General features: G+C 35.6%; 1 protein-coding gene across 4 annotated transcripts in view; it reads right to left on the bottom strand.

The window, feature by feature from the left end:
- FANCL (FA complementation group L) overlaps positions 1-20,291 on the bottom strand; it is a 91,907-nt gene extending 71,616 nt beyond the window's left edge. For 2 of the 4 annotated variants that reach the window (XM_079940513.1, XM_079940514.1), the window contains exons 1-5: positions 20,167-20,291; positions 10,719-10,777; positions 8,655-8,715; positions 6,145-6,201; positions 1,006-1,106 (exon numbers count right to left, since the gene is read on the bottom strand). In XM_079940513.1, the coding sequence (XP_079796639.1) occupies positions 1,006-1,106; positions 6,145-6,201; positions 8,655-8,715; positions 10,719-10,777; positions 20,167-20,262 (374 nt within the window). In that variant the 5' untranslated portion in view covers positions 20,263-20,291. Of the gene's footprint in view, positions 1-1,005; positions 1,107-6,144; positions 6,258-8,654; positions 8,716-10,718; positions 11,055-20,166 lie in introns of those variants that run through there. The other 2 variants (XM_079940515.1, XM_079940516.1) reach the window with 2 other exon arrangements.
- Between the last annotated feature and the right edge of the window lie 1,068 nt (positions 20,292-21,359).

The following is a 21,359-nucleotide window of genomic DNA, read 5'->3' as shown; positions in this document are numbered from 1 at the left end:
TTAAAGGGAATTCTTTAGTCAGGAGGAAAACTAGACAGGAGAGAAATGCAGTAAGGAAGGAATGAAGAACACTGGGAGAAATAATTGTGTGTGTATAATACTGACTTTAAAAACAACAATAATGTTTGTCAAATTTAAATATGGAATTAAAATGCATTATAACAACAACACAACAAAGTGGAGAAAATGCATTCAAGAGTTTTAGATCCTCGCAATATAAGAAAATTGGTAAAGATAACAATGTATATTTTGCTATGTGTATGTTGTGATCTCTGAGGTAACCTCTAAAATAATAAAAAAAAAAAACCTAAAAAGTTAATAGAAAGAAAAATATAATAAAAATTGTGATTAATTCAAATAAAGGCAGATGAAGAAATAAAACACAAAATACATGAGACAAATATAGAAAACATATAATATATATATATTATATATATTATATATTTATATAATATATGCAAGATAATAGACATAAAACTAAATATATTGGGTGATGTCAGTGAAAATGGCAGTCAGAAGTTCCTAAAATTCTCCCCTCCATATAATAGCAACAAGAAAACCAACACAAAAAAACTGTCAGAAAAAAAGGCAAATATGTGAGGTGATGAATGTTAATTAATACAATTGTGGCAATCCTTTCACAATGTATAGGTATATCAAATCATCACACTTTAAGTATGTAAAAATTTTGTCAATTATATCTCACTAAAACTAAAAGAAAAAAGAAAATAACGTTATATGTTCAGTGAAAATATGGTAACATCTTAATTTACTGTGTACATAAAAATGTTATTTTTTTCCAAATTATATTTAGAATGCTACCTTGTAGGTCAATTTTTTTATGATGATACACCTTTAATTCACAGCCACAATAAGGATCAGATACTCTAACTACATGACACTTTTGACTAAAAACAGTGCAAAATAAATTGCTAAAACTGCACATATCTTAAATTGAAATGCATAAGAGGAAGGCATTTCTAAAACATTTTAAAATGGACATACTTATCCCAACCAAGAGTTCCTATCTCTTCAATAAGGCTTGAGTAGAACTGGGGAGGAGGAGGTAGTACATACAGCTCTTTTTTATTCTTTAAAGCAACTTCCTGTTTAAAAGAAAAAACTTGAATCAGCTTCGGAATGCTACACAATGAATTATTAGTACCTGATTACGAAACACAATTCTGTAATCTTTGAGCCTAACTAAAGTATCCATTATTTTTATGGAAAATCCAGCTGAATGATTCCCCTTCTCATAAAAAAAAACATGAAAAGGGTAAAGGACTGTACTGAAGGTCATGTAAAACTGTCAGTTATTACACCATACAAACTTAAGACTCTCATGTTCTCCTAGACTATTATGCCTATCAGAGATGAAAAAAATTCACACACACACACAAACACACACACACAAAACCTCCTCGTTCTCAAGGCTTCACTATTTTTCTACTCCTGTTGATATAAAGAAACATGTACCTTTAAAGAAAAGCCTGAACTCTATGTATATTGCCTAGACTGATACATTTGCACACCTTTGTGAATCACATTCTTACAAAAACCCTTCATTATCACAATAAATATATACCTGTTAATTTCTTTCACTGACTTACATGCTGTATTACTCCCAGACCAGCTAAGTGTTTTGTCATCTATCTGGCTAGATCACAGCTCCTTTCCCTGCTAAGCCCACCTATGATATCTTTAAGATGGTTTATGTTCCCCCAAACAAAACTAAAATTTACATTTTTACAAGCAATACAAATATCACTAGAGTTGCTGAGGCTGAAAATTACCAGTTATTTCAAAGGTGCTAACCTAGACCAATATCTTATTTGGAAAGTAAAAATAAATGTATCTATACAGATGTTCATATGGTCTGGATTATCAAAAGGTTATTATAAAAAGAAATAATAAAACCAGAAATTAATTAATAAAAACCAATAAAGAAATTAAAAACCAGATATAATACATAACAAAACCAGATGGGAAGAAGTATAAAAATTATAAATACTTCTGGTAACCCTAATAATAAGTTTAAATTTTTATTTAAGTATATATTTATTAGTCCTTATCCTTTTTTTTTTTTTAAACAAGGATAGGAGACAATTAAATTGAGGTAACACTAGAAAGAATAGATTTTTACAAAACAGCGTTTCAAAATCAGGACTGTTTACTGAAACTACTTTAATAGAGTTCCAAATCTGCTTTAGGATAAAAACAAGCAAACAAACCAAACTGTGAAAGCAGGTTTGTAAAGCCCAGAACGTCAATGTGAATTAGAAGGGAAGCTCCCACAAGACAAAAAGGACACTGCTTTTTTATCAACTAAATACCTAATGCTGTATATAGATAGCCTGATGGTCCACAGAAATAAATTTGTACTATTAAGATTATCCTGTTACTAATACTACTACTAATGTCAATATTGTTCCTGGACTTATAGATGTAATAGCTATACAGTATTTATTTGCAAATTTTTTTAATTCAAAAATATTAATTACTACTATTCACGTATACTGAAGGTTAAAAATAAACTTGGATAATAATAAAAATGTACTTTAATCTAGGTATATGACATTTGTAAACTCTGCCTTCTACCTTGGGTCAGACAAGTTATTCCTATTTTAGAACTGTAACAGAGAAAAGGGCAAAGGCAGAGAAGCAAAGTGTTCTTTGTGGACAAGGAAGCAAAGGTACATAGTAGAAAGAACACAGGCTTTACAAACAGGTTTTAATTCCTAATTTTAAACATTTCCAAGTTTTGAGGCCTTAGGCACTCAGTGACTCAGCCATAAAAAAGGAATAAAATAATTTACCCTGTTGAGTTCTTTTAAAACAACTGTTCAGAGCTTCCCTGGTGGCGCAGGGGTTTAGAGTCCGCCTGCCGATGCAGGGGACGTGGGTTCATGCCCCGGTCTGGGAAGATCCCACATGCCGCGGAGCGGCTGGGCCCGTGAGCCATGGCCGCTGAGCCTGTGCGTCCGGAGCCTGTGCTCCGCAACAGGAGAAGCCACAACAGTGGGAAGCCTGCGTACCACAAAAAAACAACTGTTCATTTATCAGATATGTACAAGCTCCTACTATTCGCCTAGTTATTAAGGAAACTCCATGAGAGATTTAACAAAATTTCCTGAAATAAGATCAACACCTACTGATTTCATTTGGGCAACATTCTCAATACTTTCACCAGTGATTACATTAAATGAACGCTATTACTAACAATACAACCCAATAAACTACAAATTCTTACATTTTTAGGTACAGTGCCATACATGTGCAATAGCATCACCAACTCTGTCCACAATTTCTTCAGAAAGCTAAAGTATAGGATCTCATTTTACTCAGAAATGCAATAACAAATGTACTAAATAGAATATTGTGAACTGGAGATCAATCTCCAATTATTTTAAACTAATGAGTATTTCTTCAAAATTAAATGACCGACAGAGCTTAAAGTTAGCTTCAGTAGTAATGAGCCACAGTATATACAGTTTTTACTCTGGTTCCCTTACTCCAGGGATCCCCAACCCCCAGGCCGTGGACTGGTCTGAGGCCTGTTAGGAACAGGGCCACACAGGAGGTGGTGATGCACAGCAGGAGGTGAGCGGAGGGGGGAGTGAGCAAGGCTTCATCTGCGGCTCCCCATGGCTCGCATTACCGCCTGAACCATCCCCCCATCTCCCCCACCCCCCAGCTTCATGGAAAAATTGTCCTCCACAAGACCAGTCCCTGGTGCCAAAAAGGTTGGGGATCACGGCCTTCGTCCTATTTGTACAGGTTATCAAAATTATGATAAAAAGACAAAAGGAACTTTTCAAACTTGTTCAATGTCAAGGAGATGTAAACCAAAATACGCTTCACTTCTTCACCTTACATTTTTTAAGGTTATCCTGTTGTGGCCTTTGACGAAATTGATAATGAATGTTGATAATCCTTATTAATTAGGGTTTACAAATTTATTAGTCAAAATTTAAACTTTAGAATCTGATATTTTTTTATACTCTTTATTTTGATCCCAAACTTTTCACCAAAGCTCCACCTCAGCGGGTTGTTATGAGGATTAAAAAAAGGACTCAAGACAAATCTAGCAAGTAAATAAGCTCTGAATATGTGGCAGCTGCTCCTAACAATAAGAAGGCCTCAAAAAAGAACCACAAAGAAATATCAAACTGCTTTCAGTTGTTAGTAGCTATATATTGGTACTGTAATTTTGTAAAACAAATATAAAGAAATATTTTATAGATATGGGAAAAGCGTAAGTGAAACATACAAGTAAAAACATAATAAAATGACTGTTAATATTCGAAATGAAAATTTTCAGATTAAAAAGAGATATAAGCATAAAGTCAAACAAGTAAAATCCCTATGCCAAATTTGAAATGAAAATTTTGAAATGAACTCATGATTGTTTTCTTTCTAAAAAGCATTTTTTTCAGGCTTTGTCCACTGAAAAGGCCTAGAATTAATACCAATGAACACTCCAGTTTTGAGACTGTGGCATTCAAATACCATTTCCTACAAAAAAACCATAGGTCTTCTGAAAAATAGGATGACTTAATGAAACTGGGGCAAATGGTGTCATAAAGCAAAGCTTGGGTTGTGTTAAAAGAACTCAGGAGCCAACATGAAGGGGCTTACACTGACCAAAAATGGTACAGTTTAAGCACTGAATAATGACTGCAATGGACTAAAGTTAATAAAATATTAAAAAACTCACAGGTTCATAATAATTTTTTTTAAAAAAGCATTAGTTTCGAGTTGCTAGGCACCAACTGATTATTCTAAAAATTGACTTTTTAAAAAAAGGAAAAAGAAACAAGCATTTATCCTATCTCTCCAGTATAAGTTACGCCTCAAATTAACCAAATAACTGATGAAGGGAAATTCTTCTCTGTAAAAGATTTTCAGCTAATAAATACAGATGATGGATTTTTAAAAATCACCATTTGCAATCCCTAATGAAATAGTGGATGTAGTCAATGACTGTCATTGGAAGCTAAAATCAGTAGGTGATAGACTGATGGGAAACTTTATATTAGATGGATCTAAACCTATTGATCAATCTTAACTCCTCTAAACGAGGAACTATCAGACACCATGTACCTCCTGATGCAGGGTGAGAAGTACAGAGCACAAAGTATTCTTACCAGAGCAAATGAACCCAATTCTGTGGAGACCCTCAGATCTAACTGCCAGATTACAAAAAAGGTAGAAGAATATGTTAAAAGACGCCATGAATATCTAATAAACCAAATCCAGAATGCAGGAAATTTTATAGGACACATAATCTGGCTCTTCAATGAGTAGATGGCACGAGAAGAAGAAAAAAAAAATGGTGAGGGGAAGAGGAGACGCTGCTATAGGAAGTAATTAAGAAACTTTAAGAGACATATCAACTTAATATAATGTGTGGACTGTGTTTGCCTACTGATACAAACAGAGCAGCTATAAAGAATTAACACTAACTTTATTGGCATTATAACAGCATATTTTAAAACAGACAAAAAAACACTTAAGTGTTAGACGTATAATCTGACATATTATGGAGAAATGGACACAACATCCAGGGTTTCTTTTAAAATGCTCCAGTTCCTTTCTCCTAAAAGAGCAGGGGAAGAAATATGATTGGCAAAACTTTGAAGTTAGGTCATGCGCCCGTGGGTATTTCCTGTAGTCTTCCCTCTTCTGTTAATCAAGTATTCTATGTATAGTTAACTGAATAATCAATTATCATATGTAACTGTATGTATGGAATGAAGCCTAACAAATTTTTCAGAAATCTGTAGTTGTATACAAAATTATTTATACATTGTATTATATCTTTATGTGTGACTTTTTAATCTCTCTGTAGATGTGACATTCTCTAACAGACCAGAAGTACATTTTGTTTCTTCACCACCTGTGCAAGACTAGTGTCAAGTGTGCCCAGTTTAGAATACAATCAAATTGGTTCTTACACATAGTTCTACTCCTACTCCTTTACTTTCAGAAAAGTACCATCTGCATTTATGCACAGAGTAAAATAAGACATTAATGATTGGGAGTTGTGAAGTTTTAAGTTCTAATCATTCAGTTTTTAAAGGAATTACAAAAACATTCAAGATTTACAGCATATGGTGACAGTGTTAGGAAACAAATTCTTACCAAAACCATCTTCAACTCCACTAAAAAGCTCGTTAGATCAGGAGAGTGCTGCATTCTCTAGATCAAAACAACATTTCCAATTAATTTCATGTGTACAATGAATACTCCACGTGCTGAAATGGAAATAAAATCCAAGTCCATGTGAATATGGAAAAAAAAGTATCAGCTATATCTACATCTTAAAAGTATAAGAATTAAAGTATTGGTCATCAACCCTATTATTCCTACCAATTTCATTCTGAAAGAGTAATTAAAGCCCTCAAATCTATTTTGGTGAGATATACTGAATTACGTAAGAATGTCACTTAAAATCTCACACATTCCTCTATTTCTTCAGCACTGACTATTGTCAAGTTTAGTAATCTAGCAAACCACAGCACTATTTACCAAAAAAAAAAAGTACGAATGGAGTGTTAAGAGGAGCATAAAAATCAGGAAATCTATACAATTAAAAGAATCTAGTCAGAGCAATGAATTAACAACTAATCAATAAAACTGTCTATTTTAATTTTTTTCCTTTACCTTAATAAAGACTACCTATAATTGTTAATTTTGTCCTTTCACAATTAACCCGTATTCATTCAAAAAGAGTCAATCTTTCAATAAGGTAGAACAGTTACAATAAAATGGCAAAAAGGAAATAACTTCTGAAGTATAATGAATTAAAATGTCATGGCTCCATTTCCTAGAAATCTTTGATTCTTAAAAGAAAATTATTATAGAATTAAAGAAAGCAAAAAAAATTCTCATTTAAAATTGCTTTCTTAGACAAATCTCTACATCATTTCTCTGCTTGAAATCAAAATGTTATTTTTGTTACTTTTTCTGATGCACTGCACTACCACCACACAGTTCTGAAGTGGATATGTAAATTTCTGTCTTTACATAAGAAAAATAATAATCGAAGATATTTCAACAATACATGAGACATATGATTCACATCTTAACACAGCTTTGTGTGGGCACATGTTTGTAGAACAAGTCTTTGACTTTCCCTTCTTCTGTACAATATTTCCCCTGTAGTTTACTAGAGAGGAATAATAAATTATACCAAAGTGTGCAAACTACAGCTCAGAGGCTAAATCCAGCCCAATAGCTGTTTTTGTAAACAGAGTCATAATGAAATGCAACCACACCTATTCATTTACCTCTTGTCGAGGCTGCTCTGGTGCTACAAGGGCACGGTAGAGTAGTTATGATGGAGATCTTAAGGGTCCACAAAACCTGAAAAATTTACTATCCAGTCCTTCACAGAAAAAAATTGCTGACCACACCCAACCCATATTTACTAAAGTTAAAAATGATACAAGGAAAGAATAGTAACATTGAACTGGACTTTGGAATAAAACAAAGACTGAAACTAATACTGGGTTCTACATGACCAACTGGAGGGCAGGTAGGAGATAAGTAATTAGAACTTTTTCTAGGAATTCTCTTGGCGAATTGGTGGAGAAAAACTGTTATAGAATTTATTATTATTATTAGTCTTCATTAACAGTTTTTCTTCAAGCTATTTAGATATTTCATTAGATTCATTTCTTAAACTTTAGTATACAATATAGTCTCAGTGGATGGGGAAGGGGTGGTGAAGAGAAAATAGAGAGAAATAATGTAAACATCCCCTTAAAAATCTGCTGTAATTATACTGCCAGCAGTGACAGCCTACATTCTACAAATAGTTTATTTCCTATATTTCTTTGTGGTTCAGTACTGCTTTAAAATGAGAGTAACTGTCATTGTCAGTTTCATAGATAATAACCTGCTTTAAGAGAGAAAGTATAGGAAATCAGGAAAAACACACAAATGAATAAAGCATTAAAAGAAAGGCAGTTCTACTTCCATTTATTTTCCTACAAGAGGCATTTCATTATTTTCAGTTCCTTCAGTAATTGATTAGAGAAACAAACAAAAATCTTTAAAGGAATTTTCAGGTAGAGGAACGTAAACATTAAGAATAACTGAACTGGGATGGAGAGGTGGATGGTGGGTGAAGGATGTCAAAAGTACAAACTTACAGTTATAAAATTTTTTAAAAATAAAGAATAACTAAATAAATCCTGCCTATATCTCACCTATGCTGCCTTTACATCTACTATCATTACATATGCATGCATGATCCTAAGTGATTTCCATTTCACCTTTTCTGTTGCTAATCTTGAACTACAATCGCATTTTTGCCACAGATATCCTTCAACTCCTAAATGGGTCCTGGGATTTTTTGGTACCACCACTATTCAGGTGGATAGGGTGTATGCATTTGAAGACCCTAAAGTCTCAAGGATGGAAATAAAGTTTCGACACAAATGCTGGCTGGAGATGTGCTGAGGATTCTAAGACAGGAAACACTTTATATAAAATATGGATCCTTAAAATATTTGCTAGATAGAGGTGAAACTTACAGAATTCAGCAACTACTAAACCAGTTGTAAAACTCTGCAAAATAGGTCTTTAAAATAGTATATTTAGTAACTTCTTACCCTCGCTTAAAACAAACCTTTTAAAGGACTTACCTGTTGCACTACATGATGATATCCATTAAGTATTGCTTTCAGCTGCCAACTACATAGTAATCTAAAATTTTAATGGAACAACATGGTTTATTCATTGTTCAGAATTAAAAGAAAAAACTTATTTGTATGCTAACTCAAACATGTACATACACAGAAAAAAATGACATAAAGATAATGCTGACAAGTTAATAAAATTTTTATCACGGGTACTGTTGAAAATCATGTCTTCCAACTGTCGGTACTAATTTTATTCAAAATATAAATAACTGCAATCAGCAAACAACATGCAAACAAAACAGTACTTTTTAAAAAAAATTTTAACATATCCAAAGCAAAGTTTTCTTGAATTGGATTCTTCTCCAAGAGAGGTTAAATAAAAACAACAGTTTTGATCATAATATACAGAACTTGTATTTGCGAAAGCATATGTAGCAATCTATTCTTCTTTCAATTCCAGATTAAGGACATACTTTTAATTGTGTAAGTACTGATAAGTTAATGTTCATCTATCTACTGGCTCACCTCAGTTGCACCCTCAATGTTACTAGGTAAGTAACTCTTCTAGGAATTGCTTTTACTTACCTAGAAATAGAAAGCCCCTCAGAGTTTTCCCAACCATGATCTTTTCAAACCATCATGACCCTCCATTTTTGGTCTGCTAACCCTCATTTGCACTGCTATCTCCTATCATAGAGGCAGAGTAGTTCATTCAACAGCCCCCTTCATCAAATGTGCTTTCCACCCCTTCCCACCAATTCAATCGCATCAATTCACTAATTATCCCTTTACTGTGGTATCCTTAACTTATTTTCTGCTAGTTTTTTTTTCCTCCGTAATATTAACTTGTTCAAGCAAATCTTATTTTTTAAAAAAACCACATAATTATAACTCCTCCTTGACTACACACCCTTCTCTGGCCACTCCTGTTTTTCAAAGTAGTTTATACTGTTTACATTTCCTTTCTACCCACTTACCCACTCCCAAAACTCCAATAAAAGCTGGCTTCAACCACTACATGAAACCTATGCAATCTAACCTGATCCCTTTGCAACAGTCAGCACTGTTAACCATTCCCTTTCTAAGCCTCTCTTTCTTTGGCTTCAGAGACAACTGTTGAGGTTTTCCTATTACTTCTCTGGTCAATCCTTTGTTTTCTTCCAAGGTCCTCTTTATTTACCAGTCCTTTAAACACTGCTATGCCCTCAAGATTCTGTCACTGGCTTTCTCTTCTCTTCTCACTCTATCCATGCAGCCACTAGAAAGTCTATCCATACTCATGGCCCCAAATCCTACGCCTACTGTGACTTCTACATACGTCTCCATTCCAAGTTTCATGCTCAAGTTCCACACCAAACCACTACTACCTACTAAAAATCTCCTCTTGATATTTAACATCTGATATGTCTTAAAACAACTCCTCTTCTACTTCTTCCATCTGTTATCTCTTCTCTAGCTTAGTGATCCAAGTTAGGAACTTGAAAAGGATCCTCCACTCCTCTTTCTGCCTTACCTGCCACTTCTAACCAGTCACAAAATCCTGTCAGTACTACTAACTGTCTCTGGATTCTTCCTCCCTTCCTACCCTCAGATATTCTGGAGCAGAAAAGAGATTTTAGGTGCTACCTAAATCCTAAATTTCTAATTTTATCTCTTGACATTCCTTGAAGGGCTGTCCATACCAACAGCCCATGTTGACACCTAATTTCTATCAGGACCGAACTGGGGGTCTTCCCACGACTGAACATACACATAATTAACATCAGTCAAAAGCTGGAAACAAAGTTTTCTAATTCTTTTGTATTCTCCAAATATTCTCACTTGTTGTTCACTGCTTTAACTAAAAAATAAATAAATTAGAGAATGTGTTACCACTGAAAAACACTTCAACACCAGGGAAAATCATTTACAAAGCACGCTGATGTGGAAAAATCAGAAATGCTTCTGGTTAACTGATTAATAAGCATTTTAGGCAGAACTCTGATGACTAGAATCAGCTTATACCAGATTAACGACTGCTCATCCCACCAAGATGCATGTACAGTATATAACAAAACACCACATCACCTTGCATTCCTCAGTTGTAAATCTTTGGGCAGCAATATTTTAAGATGGAAATCTCTTCCCTGTGGGAAACATTAAGAAGGTTCATTCAAAAAAGAAGGTTCATTTCATCTTTCACTTAAAGAGAAGTCAAACAGAATCACATAAAAAAGGCAACATTTTCCTTTATTTTCTAAAAGGTATCAACTTTATCCAAATACTTGCTAAAATATAAGCAACAGAATAGTGCATTTGAGGGAAAATAACTCAAAAATGTCTGTCAGAAACTTTGTGATTGTTGGGTAATCAAAACACTAAGATAGGATTTTGTTTTTAAAGAAAAAGTTACTCACATAAATAAGAAATACTAAGAAATTGTTAATGTAGACATAAAGAAGAAATTTAAACGTTATTTCTTAGGAAATAAAAAGGAAATTCCTTCAAATTGCTTTGAATACAGAAGAAAAAATCATAAATATATAATAATTATAGGCTTCATATTTGTAATTTTCCAGAGTTCAATAAAGAGAAAATATATTTAAATAATCTAAATATATAGACAGAAATATTTTCATAAATCAGAGTATGTTTAATTCTCCCACACTCGCAGAACTTTAATAAAACCCCTAAAATATTAAGTTATTTTAATTTAAATATTCATTAACTATACATTTGAAAAGACCAAATTTTACTCAAGAATCTTTCCAAGAAAAGAAGGACAGTTCTCTGAGAAATATATTCAGTTTTACTTTCTTGAGAAAGTGAATGGGTAAGCAGCTTAAACTTTGTACCTTAAATAGGATAAGACACATGAAGTCTGAGCAAAGGTAAGCAGAAAAAGACAAACAGAAATATAATCTTTTACTCCAACAGTATAAAATGAAAAAGAGTAATAAAATTCTTGAAAAACAATTACCACGAGAATTTTAGCAGTCTCCCTCAAAGCAGTTTCAAAAATAGAGGAACACAATTAAATGTACCCCATAACCTTTACTTTCATGGTAATATTGCAGTTCTGACTTTCATTACATTCAAATGTCCTTTAAAAAAATGAAACAAAATGTACTACTGACCTTTTCAAAAGGTCAAGTAACAATAATTCACTATTTCATTAAAGCGCTAAAAGGTATTATGTAGTAACTTTAACCTAACTTTACAGACATCCCACACATAGGTGTAAGAACAATCTGGAATTCAAAATTTACATGAAAAATAGTAAAACTACTCTACTGATCTGTTATGTGAAAGAATAAAATTCCAAAGTCCCTTATTTGCAAAATCCAACCATTTTAAAAGGGCAAATGCCATGTCACATGCCATAATACTTTTCTGATTCAAGAAAATGTCCGAAATTATCTTTTTTTAGTTAAACCATAGAAAAAATGTTAATTGCTCTCATGAAGCAGATTTTCCAGACTTACAGGGAACAAAAGTACTGACAGTTGCCTAAATCTGAATCTCTCTACATATCATTCCAAAAAACTATATACATCAAAATTAAGAACAAACAGAACCACAAAAATCCCATGTCTTCGGCAGAATCAGAAGAAAGAGAATACCATAAACTTCAAAATTACCTCTAAGAAGAAAAATTTAAACCACTTTCCAGTGTCTTCCACCCTGGGGCTCCAGTGGTTTCCACCCTGGGGCCCCCACATCAAGTCCTTTTAGAGAGCTAGGGGATTCAGGAAAAAAAAAAATACATGGAAGACAGAAGAGGGGACTGGACTATGTGCAAATAACAATAATAAACACTTCTGGTAAATCAGAGCACTAATTACAGGGAGGGGACTTATTATCAACACAAAAGTCAAGGATCTCATCTTCGATAAGAAATGTAGGAGAAGAAGACGGTAAAAGAGATATCCTTTGGAAACTGGGTGTTAGGAGGAAAAAGTACCAACTATGGTAGACTTAGGATCTTCTGTAACAAAATAAAAACACTCAACTCCTCCTTCAACACTACCAAAAAAACTCATCCATAAAGTAAACTGCACTTTGCAGACAAAAGAGGGTATTCTTGAATGAGGAATTTAATAAACTATTGCAATCGTTCACAGACACAAAGATAATGTCTCCATCAATACTAAGCTACTGGGACTTCCCTGGTGGCACAGTGGTTAAGAATCCACCTGCCACTTCAGGGGACACGGGTTCGATCCTGGTCTGGGAAGATGCCACATGCCACGGAGCAACTAAGCCCGTGCGCCACAACTACTGAGCCTGCGCTCTAGAGCCCATGAGCCACAATTACTGAGCCCATGTGCCACAACTCCTGAAATAAAGATAAAAAGTAGAGATTTCTCATACATAATAATGTAAGACAGCGAAGCAACATTGCTAAAGCACTAAAATAAAAACAGTCAACCTAGAACTTTATACCCAGTGAAAGTATCTTTCAAAAGGCCAAATCAACAATTTTTTGAGACAGAAAACAACTGAAAGAATTCATCACTAGCAGACATGCACTACAAGAAATGTTAAAGGAAGAACTTCAGGAAGAAAGTAAATGAAACAAGGTAAAAAATCTGGATATACAAGAGTATCAGAAACAGTAAATATACAGGTAAATATGAAAGACCTTTTTTCTTATTTTTTAAAATCTCTTTAAAGGATAACTGACTGTGCCAAAGCTGGAACAACTTGAGCAACAAATAAAGTAGTATTGGAATATAACTCAAAATGTAAAATATCCATACGTCCATACTGATATGATTGAATTAATGGAGAAATGAATCTCCCATACAGAAGAACTCCAGATAAATTAAGTTGACCCTTGAACAACATGGGTTTGAACTGGGCAGTTCCACTTATACATGGATTTTTTTTTTTTTACAATAAATACATACTGTATACGTCTGCAGTTGGCTGAATCCACAGAAGCAGAACCATGGATACAGAGAGCGGACTGTAAAGTGATATGTCGATTTTCGAGCACATGAGGGTTGGCACCCCAACCCTTGCATTGTTCAAGGGTCAACTGTACATAGATACTCCACCTGAAAGAGGGGGAGCATAATTCCCCACTCCTTAGTGAGGGCTGCGCATAGTGACTTCCTTCCAAAGAGTACAGTACGGAAAGGGGGGAAAAAAGAGTAACTTCCCAGTAGAGAAACCTGACAAACCCAACTTCAGCCAAGTGATCAAGGTTAATATCAACAGTCATAAATCATATTGACAATGTGTACCCTTAATATGATGTGATGAAATGGTACTTAAACTCTGTGATGTTCCTCTCAAAAACACATAACCCCAGCCTATTCATGAGAAATACATCAGACAAATCCTAGTAGAGTAGTATCCTACAATATACTTGACTAGTATTCCTCAATGAAGCAGGTCATTTCACAATCATAAAGTCAGAGTCAGCAAAAACAAGGAAACCATGACAGCTAAGAGAAGCCTAAAGAGACATAATAACATGGTATCTTGGATGGGGACCCAGAACAGAAAAAAACTTATTAGGTAAAAGCAAAGGAAATATGAATAAAGTACAGACCTGAGTTAATAATAATGTACCAATATTAGTTCATTCATTGTAACAATGTACCATACTAATATGTTAATAATAGGACAAACTGTGTTTGTGTGGGGAAGGAGACGGTACATGGGAACTCTCCTTACCATCCGTTCAACTCTTCAGTAACTCTACACTGTTCTTAAAAAATAAAAGTCTATTAATTAAAAAAAAAAAGCTAATCAGCTGCTTAAAAGAGAATTAATACTGTATTGGGAAGGTTATAAGATAAACAGAAATAAAATATATGGCAACAGCAGCACAAAACCAGGAGATCAGAAATACAAGTAAACTACTGCAAGATTCTTACACCATAAGGGAAGAGGTATACTTGAAAGTAGATTATGATAAATTAAAGATACGTATTGTAAACCCTAGAGCAAACACCAGAAAAGAGAGACAAAATATAGCAACTACTTAAGGGAAAAAAAAAAAAAGGTAATAAGCTGACAGAGGAGATAAAACAAAATTATAAAACTCAATTAATGTAAAATGCAGAAAATAGGGAAAATATAAAAAATAAATAAAAGAACACATGGAACACATACAAAACAAACAGGTAGATACTAGATTTAAGCCCAACCATATCAACAGTCACATTAAATGTAAAGGGTTAATTAAACAACCCCCAAGTAAAAAGCAATGATCATCAGATTGGATAAAAAAGCAAGGCCCAGAAGAAATCCCCTTTAAATATGAAGACACAAATAAGCATAAAATAAAGAATGGAAGAAGATAAACCATGCCACACTAACCAAAAAAAAAAGCTGGAGTCACTACATTAGTACAAAAAATATAAATTCCAAAGATTATTACCAAGGATAAAAAGGATCATTTCAGAATCATAAAGGAGTCAGTTCAGCAAGAGTGCTTACAATCCTAAAAGTTTATGTACCTAAAAAACTTCAAAATATATGAAGAACTGACAGAAATGAAAGTAGAAATTGAAAAAAAAAATTATAAAGTAGCCCCCCCTTATCCACAGTCTCACTTTCTGCAGTTTCAGTCACTTGTGGTCAACTGAAAATATTAGATGAAAAATTCCAGAAACAAACAATTTTTAAGTCGTAAATTGGGCATCATTCTGAGTAGTATGATGGAATCTCACGCTGCTACACTCCATCCCACCCAGGATGTGAATCACTCTGTCCAGGGTATCGGCCTGTTAGTCACTTAATAGCTGTCTCGGTTATAAGATCCACTGTCCTACTATCTAAGTGCTTGTATTCAAGTAACCCTTCTTTTAGTTAATAATGACCTCAGGGCTTCCCTGGTGGCGCAGTGGTTGAGAGTCTGCCTGCCGATGCGGGGGCCGTGGTTTCGTGCCCCGGTCCGGGAGGATCCCACATGCCGTGGAGTGGCTGGGCCCGTGAGCCATGGCCGCTGGGCCTGTGCGTCCGGAGCCTGTGCTCTGCAGCGGGAGAGGCCACGACAGTGAGAGGCCCGCGGAACGCAAAAAAAAAAAAAAAAAAAAAAAAAATAATGACCCCAAAACGCAAGAGTAGTGACACTGGCAATTTAGATATTCTTTTACTGTGCCTAATTTATAAATTGAACTTTATCATAGGTATGAATATATAGGAAAAAACATAGTACATATAGGATTTGGTACTATCCACAGTTTCAGGCATCTACTGGGGCCTTGGAATAATATATCCCCTGCAGATAAAGGGGGACTAATGCAGGTGGAAATTTCAACACCCGCTTTCATTAACTGAACAAATAGACAGAAAATCAGTAAGTATATAGAAAACTTGAATTGTGTTATGAACCAATTTGACCTGACATTTATAGAACACTCTACCCAAGAGCAGCATAATATACATTCTTTTCAAGTATGCACAGAACGTTTACCAAAATAGACCATACTCTAGGCCATAAAATAAGTTCCAATAAATTTAAAAGAATTCAAATCATACGAATTATACTGGGACTAAATTATAAACCAATATCAAAAAGATATCTGGAAAATCCTCAAATATTAAGAGATATATTGTTCTTCTAAGTAACCTATAGGTCAAAGAAGATATTAATAAGTATTTTGAACTGTAAAAAAAAAAAAAAGAAAATATACCAAAATTTGTGTGATACAGCTAAAGCAATGCTTGAAAGAAAACATATAGCACTGAACATCTACATTATAAAAGAAAAAGGTCTCATTATCAATGACCTAATCTTCCACCCAAACAAATTAGGAAATTTAAGATCAGGAATCAATGAAACAGAAACAAAAATAATAGAGAAAAATCAATGAAATCAAAGTAGGTTCTCTGAAGAGATCAATAAACTTATAGGTCTCTATCCAGATGCATCAGGGAAAAAAAAGACACAAAATACCAATATCAGGAATGGGCATAGGAGATATCTATAAAATATATTAATAATTTCTTTGATACTTCTACCTTTAAGTGTTGGTGCCTCATCTCCTTTTGAACATGGACTGGATTTGAGACTTGCCTCTAATAAACGGCATAAAACAGAAGTAAATGTGTAACTTTAGAGGCTGGGGGAGAAAAAGCACTGTGCAGCTTTCTGCTTGATCTCTGTTTTATCACTTACTCAGGGAAAGCTAGCTGCCACGCTGTAATGACGGTCAAACAACACTATGGAGGTCCATGTGGTGAGGAACTGAGGACTCTAGCAGAAGTCAAAAACTGAGGCCTGAAGTCAATAGCTATGTGAATGAGCAATCTTGGCAGCAAATTTTCCAGCTCTAGTCAAGTCTTTAGATAAGAAACATCCTGGCCAACAGCTTCACTGCAAGTTCAGGAGAAACACTTATCCACGAACATCCAGCTAAGTCACATCCAAATTCCTGATCCATAAAAAAGGTGAGATAATGAATGTTTGTTGTTTTAAGCCACTACGGTGTGGAATACAGCAAAAGGTAACCAATATAGGGAGCATCATTAAGATCCTAAAGCCATTAAAAGGATAATGAGAATATTAAAAACAACTTTTAAACCAATAAATTCAAAAACTCAGATGAAATGAAAAGTCATTGAAGGAAACAGACTACCAAAGCTCACTCAAGAGAAAAGAAAGAACCCGATAATAGAGAAAACACTTTTATTCACACAGATCACTAACAAATAAATAAAATTTAAAATTAAAGGATCAATTAAGTTACAAAGAGTTGACGTTTTATAAACATCACTGTCTAATCATGATGCAATAAAACTAGAAATGACAAAATTAAAATGAAAAAAGACCTTCCATGAGCAAAAATTTTAATATTCTATTAAGTAACTCCCAGGTGCAGGGGAACTACAAATTAAAATTAAGTTCTAAAAAATGATGATAAAACACTACATGTCAGTATTTACAGGACACTTTTAAAACAGTGCTGACAGGAAAATGCAAATCGTTAAAAACATATCAATAAAAATGTGCTCTCACTGGCCAAATCTGGGACAATTTAAACATCAAATAGGGAAGTAAGGATTATAATCCATTAGATAAATTATTTTTAAAATCCATGAGCCTGATATAAATGGTAAAGGGAAAGCCACTCTTTATCACAGAATGCCAATGAACAAATATAGAAGAAATGACAGTTAGAAAATCATCATTGGCAAACATCAATTAACTGATTCAAACAAGAGTCAATGGCTGCTACAACAGGGTGGGGGAGGTGGGGGTTTGATGCCTCACAGTAGCTTCCTATAAGTACTTAATAATTACAATAGGAAAATCTGGCAGATGCTACCTTAAACAGGTGATCAGAGATAACATCAATAATGACACCTGCTGACATCTCGCTCCCTAAAAAGGATACAATATTCTTTCTGTGGCATATCTGTCAAAATTGCATAACCTGAATTTAATGATGAAGAAACATCAGACAAATCTAAATTGAGGGACATTCTACCTAATGACCAACATGTACTCAAAAAATGTCAAGTTCATGAAAAACGAAGAAAGACTAAGGAACTATTCCAGATTAAACAGACACGACAACTAAATGTAATGTGAGATTTTACATCAGATGGTTAGGGGCTGGGAAGGGGTATAAAAAATGTATAATTGCAACATTAACAAAATGTGAATTTGGACTCCAGATTAGGTAATGGTATCATATGATGATTAAATTTCCTGATTTTGACAATTGTGGTTATGTATGGGTATGTCCTTGTTCTCATGAAATATACACTTAAGTATACAGGAATAAAGGAACACTATGTCTGCAACTTAATCTGAAACTGTTCAAGGAAATAATGTGTGTACACATCCACCCACATACACAGACTCAGAATAATAAATCAAAAGGGGCAAATGTAAAATGGTGAACCCCCTTAAAGAGTATACTCAAATTCTTCCTACATCCTTGCTATTTTTCTATAAATTTGAAATTATATACAAGACACATTTTTAGACAAAACCAGCTCCACCAAAACAAAACAAAGTTAAATAAAATCTTTAGGTTAGGATTTCAACAAGCTGCTTAAAGCAAGTACAAATGAGAATTGTAGCTATAGCCAGGATAAAATAATTTCATCTAATCTGAATTTTGATGGCTACACATATTTTCTAAGAGGCTTTAGCAGATACAGACATATAATACAAAATACTTTCCTTAAAATGCCTAAAATTAGGTATAACATGGTTCTGATAAAAATGGAACTTAGTATCATCTCTTCAGTTTTTCTAAATGCTGTGAAAGTTTCCAACTAGGTAATTCAAGATCAATACTTCCAATTGGGGAAGGAAAACGTGGATTAACTTTATTCCAGAAGTAACAATGACGTTTAACCTCTACTTTCTGTGAGAGTCACAATGAATCTGAAAACAAATGAAGTCCAAGTGTATGGTCTTTAACCTTTCCTTAATCAGTGTATTAGGATTCGTTCTACACTTAATATTCTTAGGGGTAGGTAAAATTTTCATCTAACATGTGAATTTAATAATTCACTCAATATTTTTGAGAGATTACTATGTGTTTTGAGGAAACTTCAAAACACATGTTAATTCCTAGAATATGGCCCCTATTCTCAAAAAGTAAGTGCGCTGTTCAGGGAGAGGGCACAATGTTGAATGTAATGGCCAGGAAGCAAAGTCTATACTCAAAATTCTCACCTAAGGTAGCTTGATGCAGTGTAGAGGGGGAAAACCCAGGAGTGGAATCAGATAGCCTGAGTTTAAGGGAGTCCGTTGCGATCATGGACAAGTAACAATCTCTCCACTTTCCCATGCCTTGACCTACTCAACTATAAAACGAGAATAATGACTTTTTAAAAAATTTTTCTGCCTCCGAGGCCTGAGGATTAAGTGAGATATTGTACTTGGAAAGCGCTTTGTAAGCTTCAAAGCTCTACACGTGTTTACTATGGGTAATAAACTCCACAAGAGAGGCCACTTGGAATCAGCAAAGGTAATTACTTCGGTTGTCAAGATTTCCTACAAAAACATCGCCAACTGATGAGACCCGGTAGCCAGGACTTGGCAGAGAGCCAAAATCAGGTTTTCCTCCAAAACGTTCTTTCTGCAGGAAACACGAATATAATGAGGGAGCGCAGACTCCCCTCTGAATAGCCTCCAACCTTCGTGGGGGTGGGGCATGTTAGAATAAAGACAAGCAAAAAACTGACCAATTAAAACAAAAGTTCAAACGTGGGACAAACACAGTTAGGAGCGAGGCAAAACTCCGCGAGTGGCGGGGACGAGGGGGCGTGGCCCTTCGCCCTGTCCTCTCCCCGCCCGGGCGCGAACGCGGGCCTCCCAGCGTCCTGTCCCGGGCAGCGACCCAGGCCCAGGCGTGGAGGCGACAGCCAGGAACGGGTTTCCAGCAACGGCCCACGGTTCTCAAACTTCTAGTCTCCTAAGAGTCCTTACTGGCCGCCCCCCTCAATCCCCACAAACTCGAGCCCCTAACCCCTCCGGTCACAGACTTCAGGGCCGGGGCTGCGCCGCCAGAAGGAGGCTCTCCTAGCGAAAGAGCAACACCCGGGCGAGTACCTGAGCTGAAATGAATCCTTCATACACGGTTTTCGCCCGGTTCTGGGGTAGAAGCAGTGGGAACTGGCGCAGCAAGCTCGCTTCCGTCTCCGCCATGGCTTTCGGTCCGCGGAGACGCACCAGCGGCCGCCGGGCCCCGCACATGCGCAGTCCTGCCTGCGCCTAGGGCGCAGGGAGGCGGAAACCCGTGCCATTGGCGGGAAGAAACTTCGAGCCTTCCGCGGGCAGAAATGAAGGTCTGAGGCTACTCGGGACACCTGAGCTCAGGGTCAGCCAGAATAGATGCGGCTTGGCGGGAGGCAGAATTGGCGCCAACTGGAGGCAGGAGGGAAGCTTGTTTTTAGGTTCACAGCTCTGACCGAACAAGCTCATACTAGCGTTGATTGTCCCAAGAACCCTTTTGGATATGTATATTAATCCACACTCAAGTCAACACCAGACTTAGTTCTGCTGCACTGCACTCACAAATATCCAAGGCAAAACAGGAGGGAAAATTGCTGATGGACTTAATGAACCGAAGTTAATTTTTCTTTAACAACACTTCCTGAACATATTTCTAACTGAGGAATGGTAATTATCCATTCCTTTTACTAAGGGGTGGTTAAATAAAGAACTTAATATTTACTGCACAGTTACTTGATTCCAATCATACTCAGTGCATTACATTTTTGAACCCAAATATTTGCAAAACATCATTATAAGGGGCTGCAGGCTGTGCAAAAATAAGACATACACTCTACCATTTTTATTGCCCTCAGAATGGGGTTAGACTTCTTGAAGATTCTTTAAGTTTGACAAGAATTATAAGAGTATTCTGGATGCTTAGGGAAAAACAAGAATGTTGCCTCAGTGGTTAAATATAAATTACAATAATGCAGGGCTTCCCTGGTGGCACAGTGGTTGAGAGTCTGCCTGCCGATGCAGGAGACACGGGTTCATGCCCCGGTCCGGAAAGATCCCACATGCCGTGGAGCCTGCGCGTCCGGAGCCTGTGCTCCGCAACGGGAGAGGCCCGCGTACCGCAAAAAAAAAAAAAAAAATTACAATAATGCAGTGGTTTTCAGAATGTGATCCTGGAACCATTAGCATCACCTGGGAACTTTAAGAAAGGCAAATTTTCACGCATCTGTCTCAGACCAAGGGAATCCCAAATTCTGGGAGTGAGGCCCAACCATCTGTGCTACCACAGCCCT

Source organism: Stenella coeruleoalba, assembly GCF_951394435.1.
Source record: "Stenella coeruleoalba genome assembly, chromosome: 13".
Lineage (NCBI taxonomy): Eukaryota > Metazoa > Chordata > Mammalia > Artiodactyla > Delphinidae > Stenella > Stenella coeruleoalba.
The sequence above is the reverse complement of the archived record's forward strand: the minus strand, read 5'-3'. Positions and strand labels throughout refer to the sequence as shown.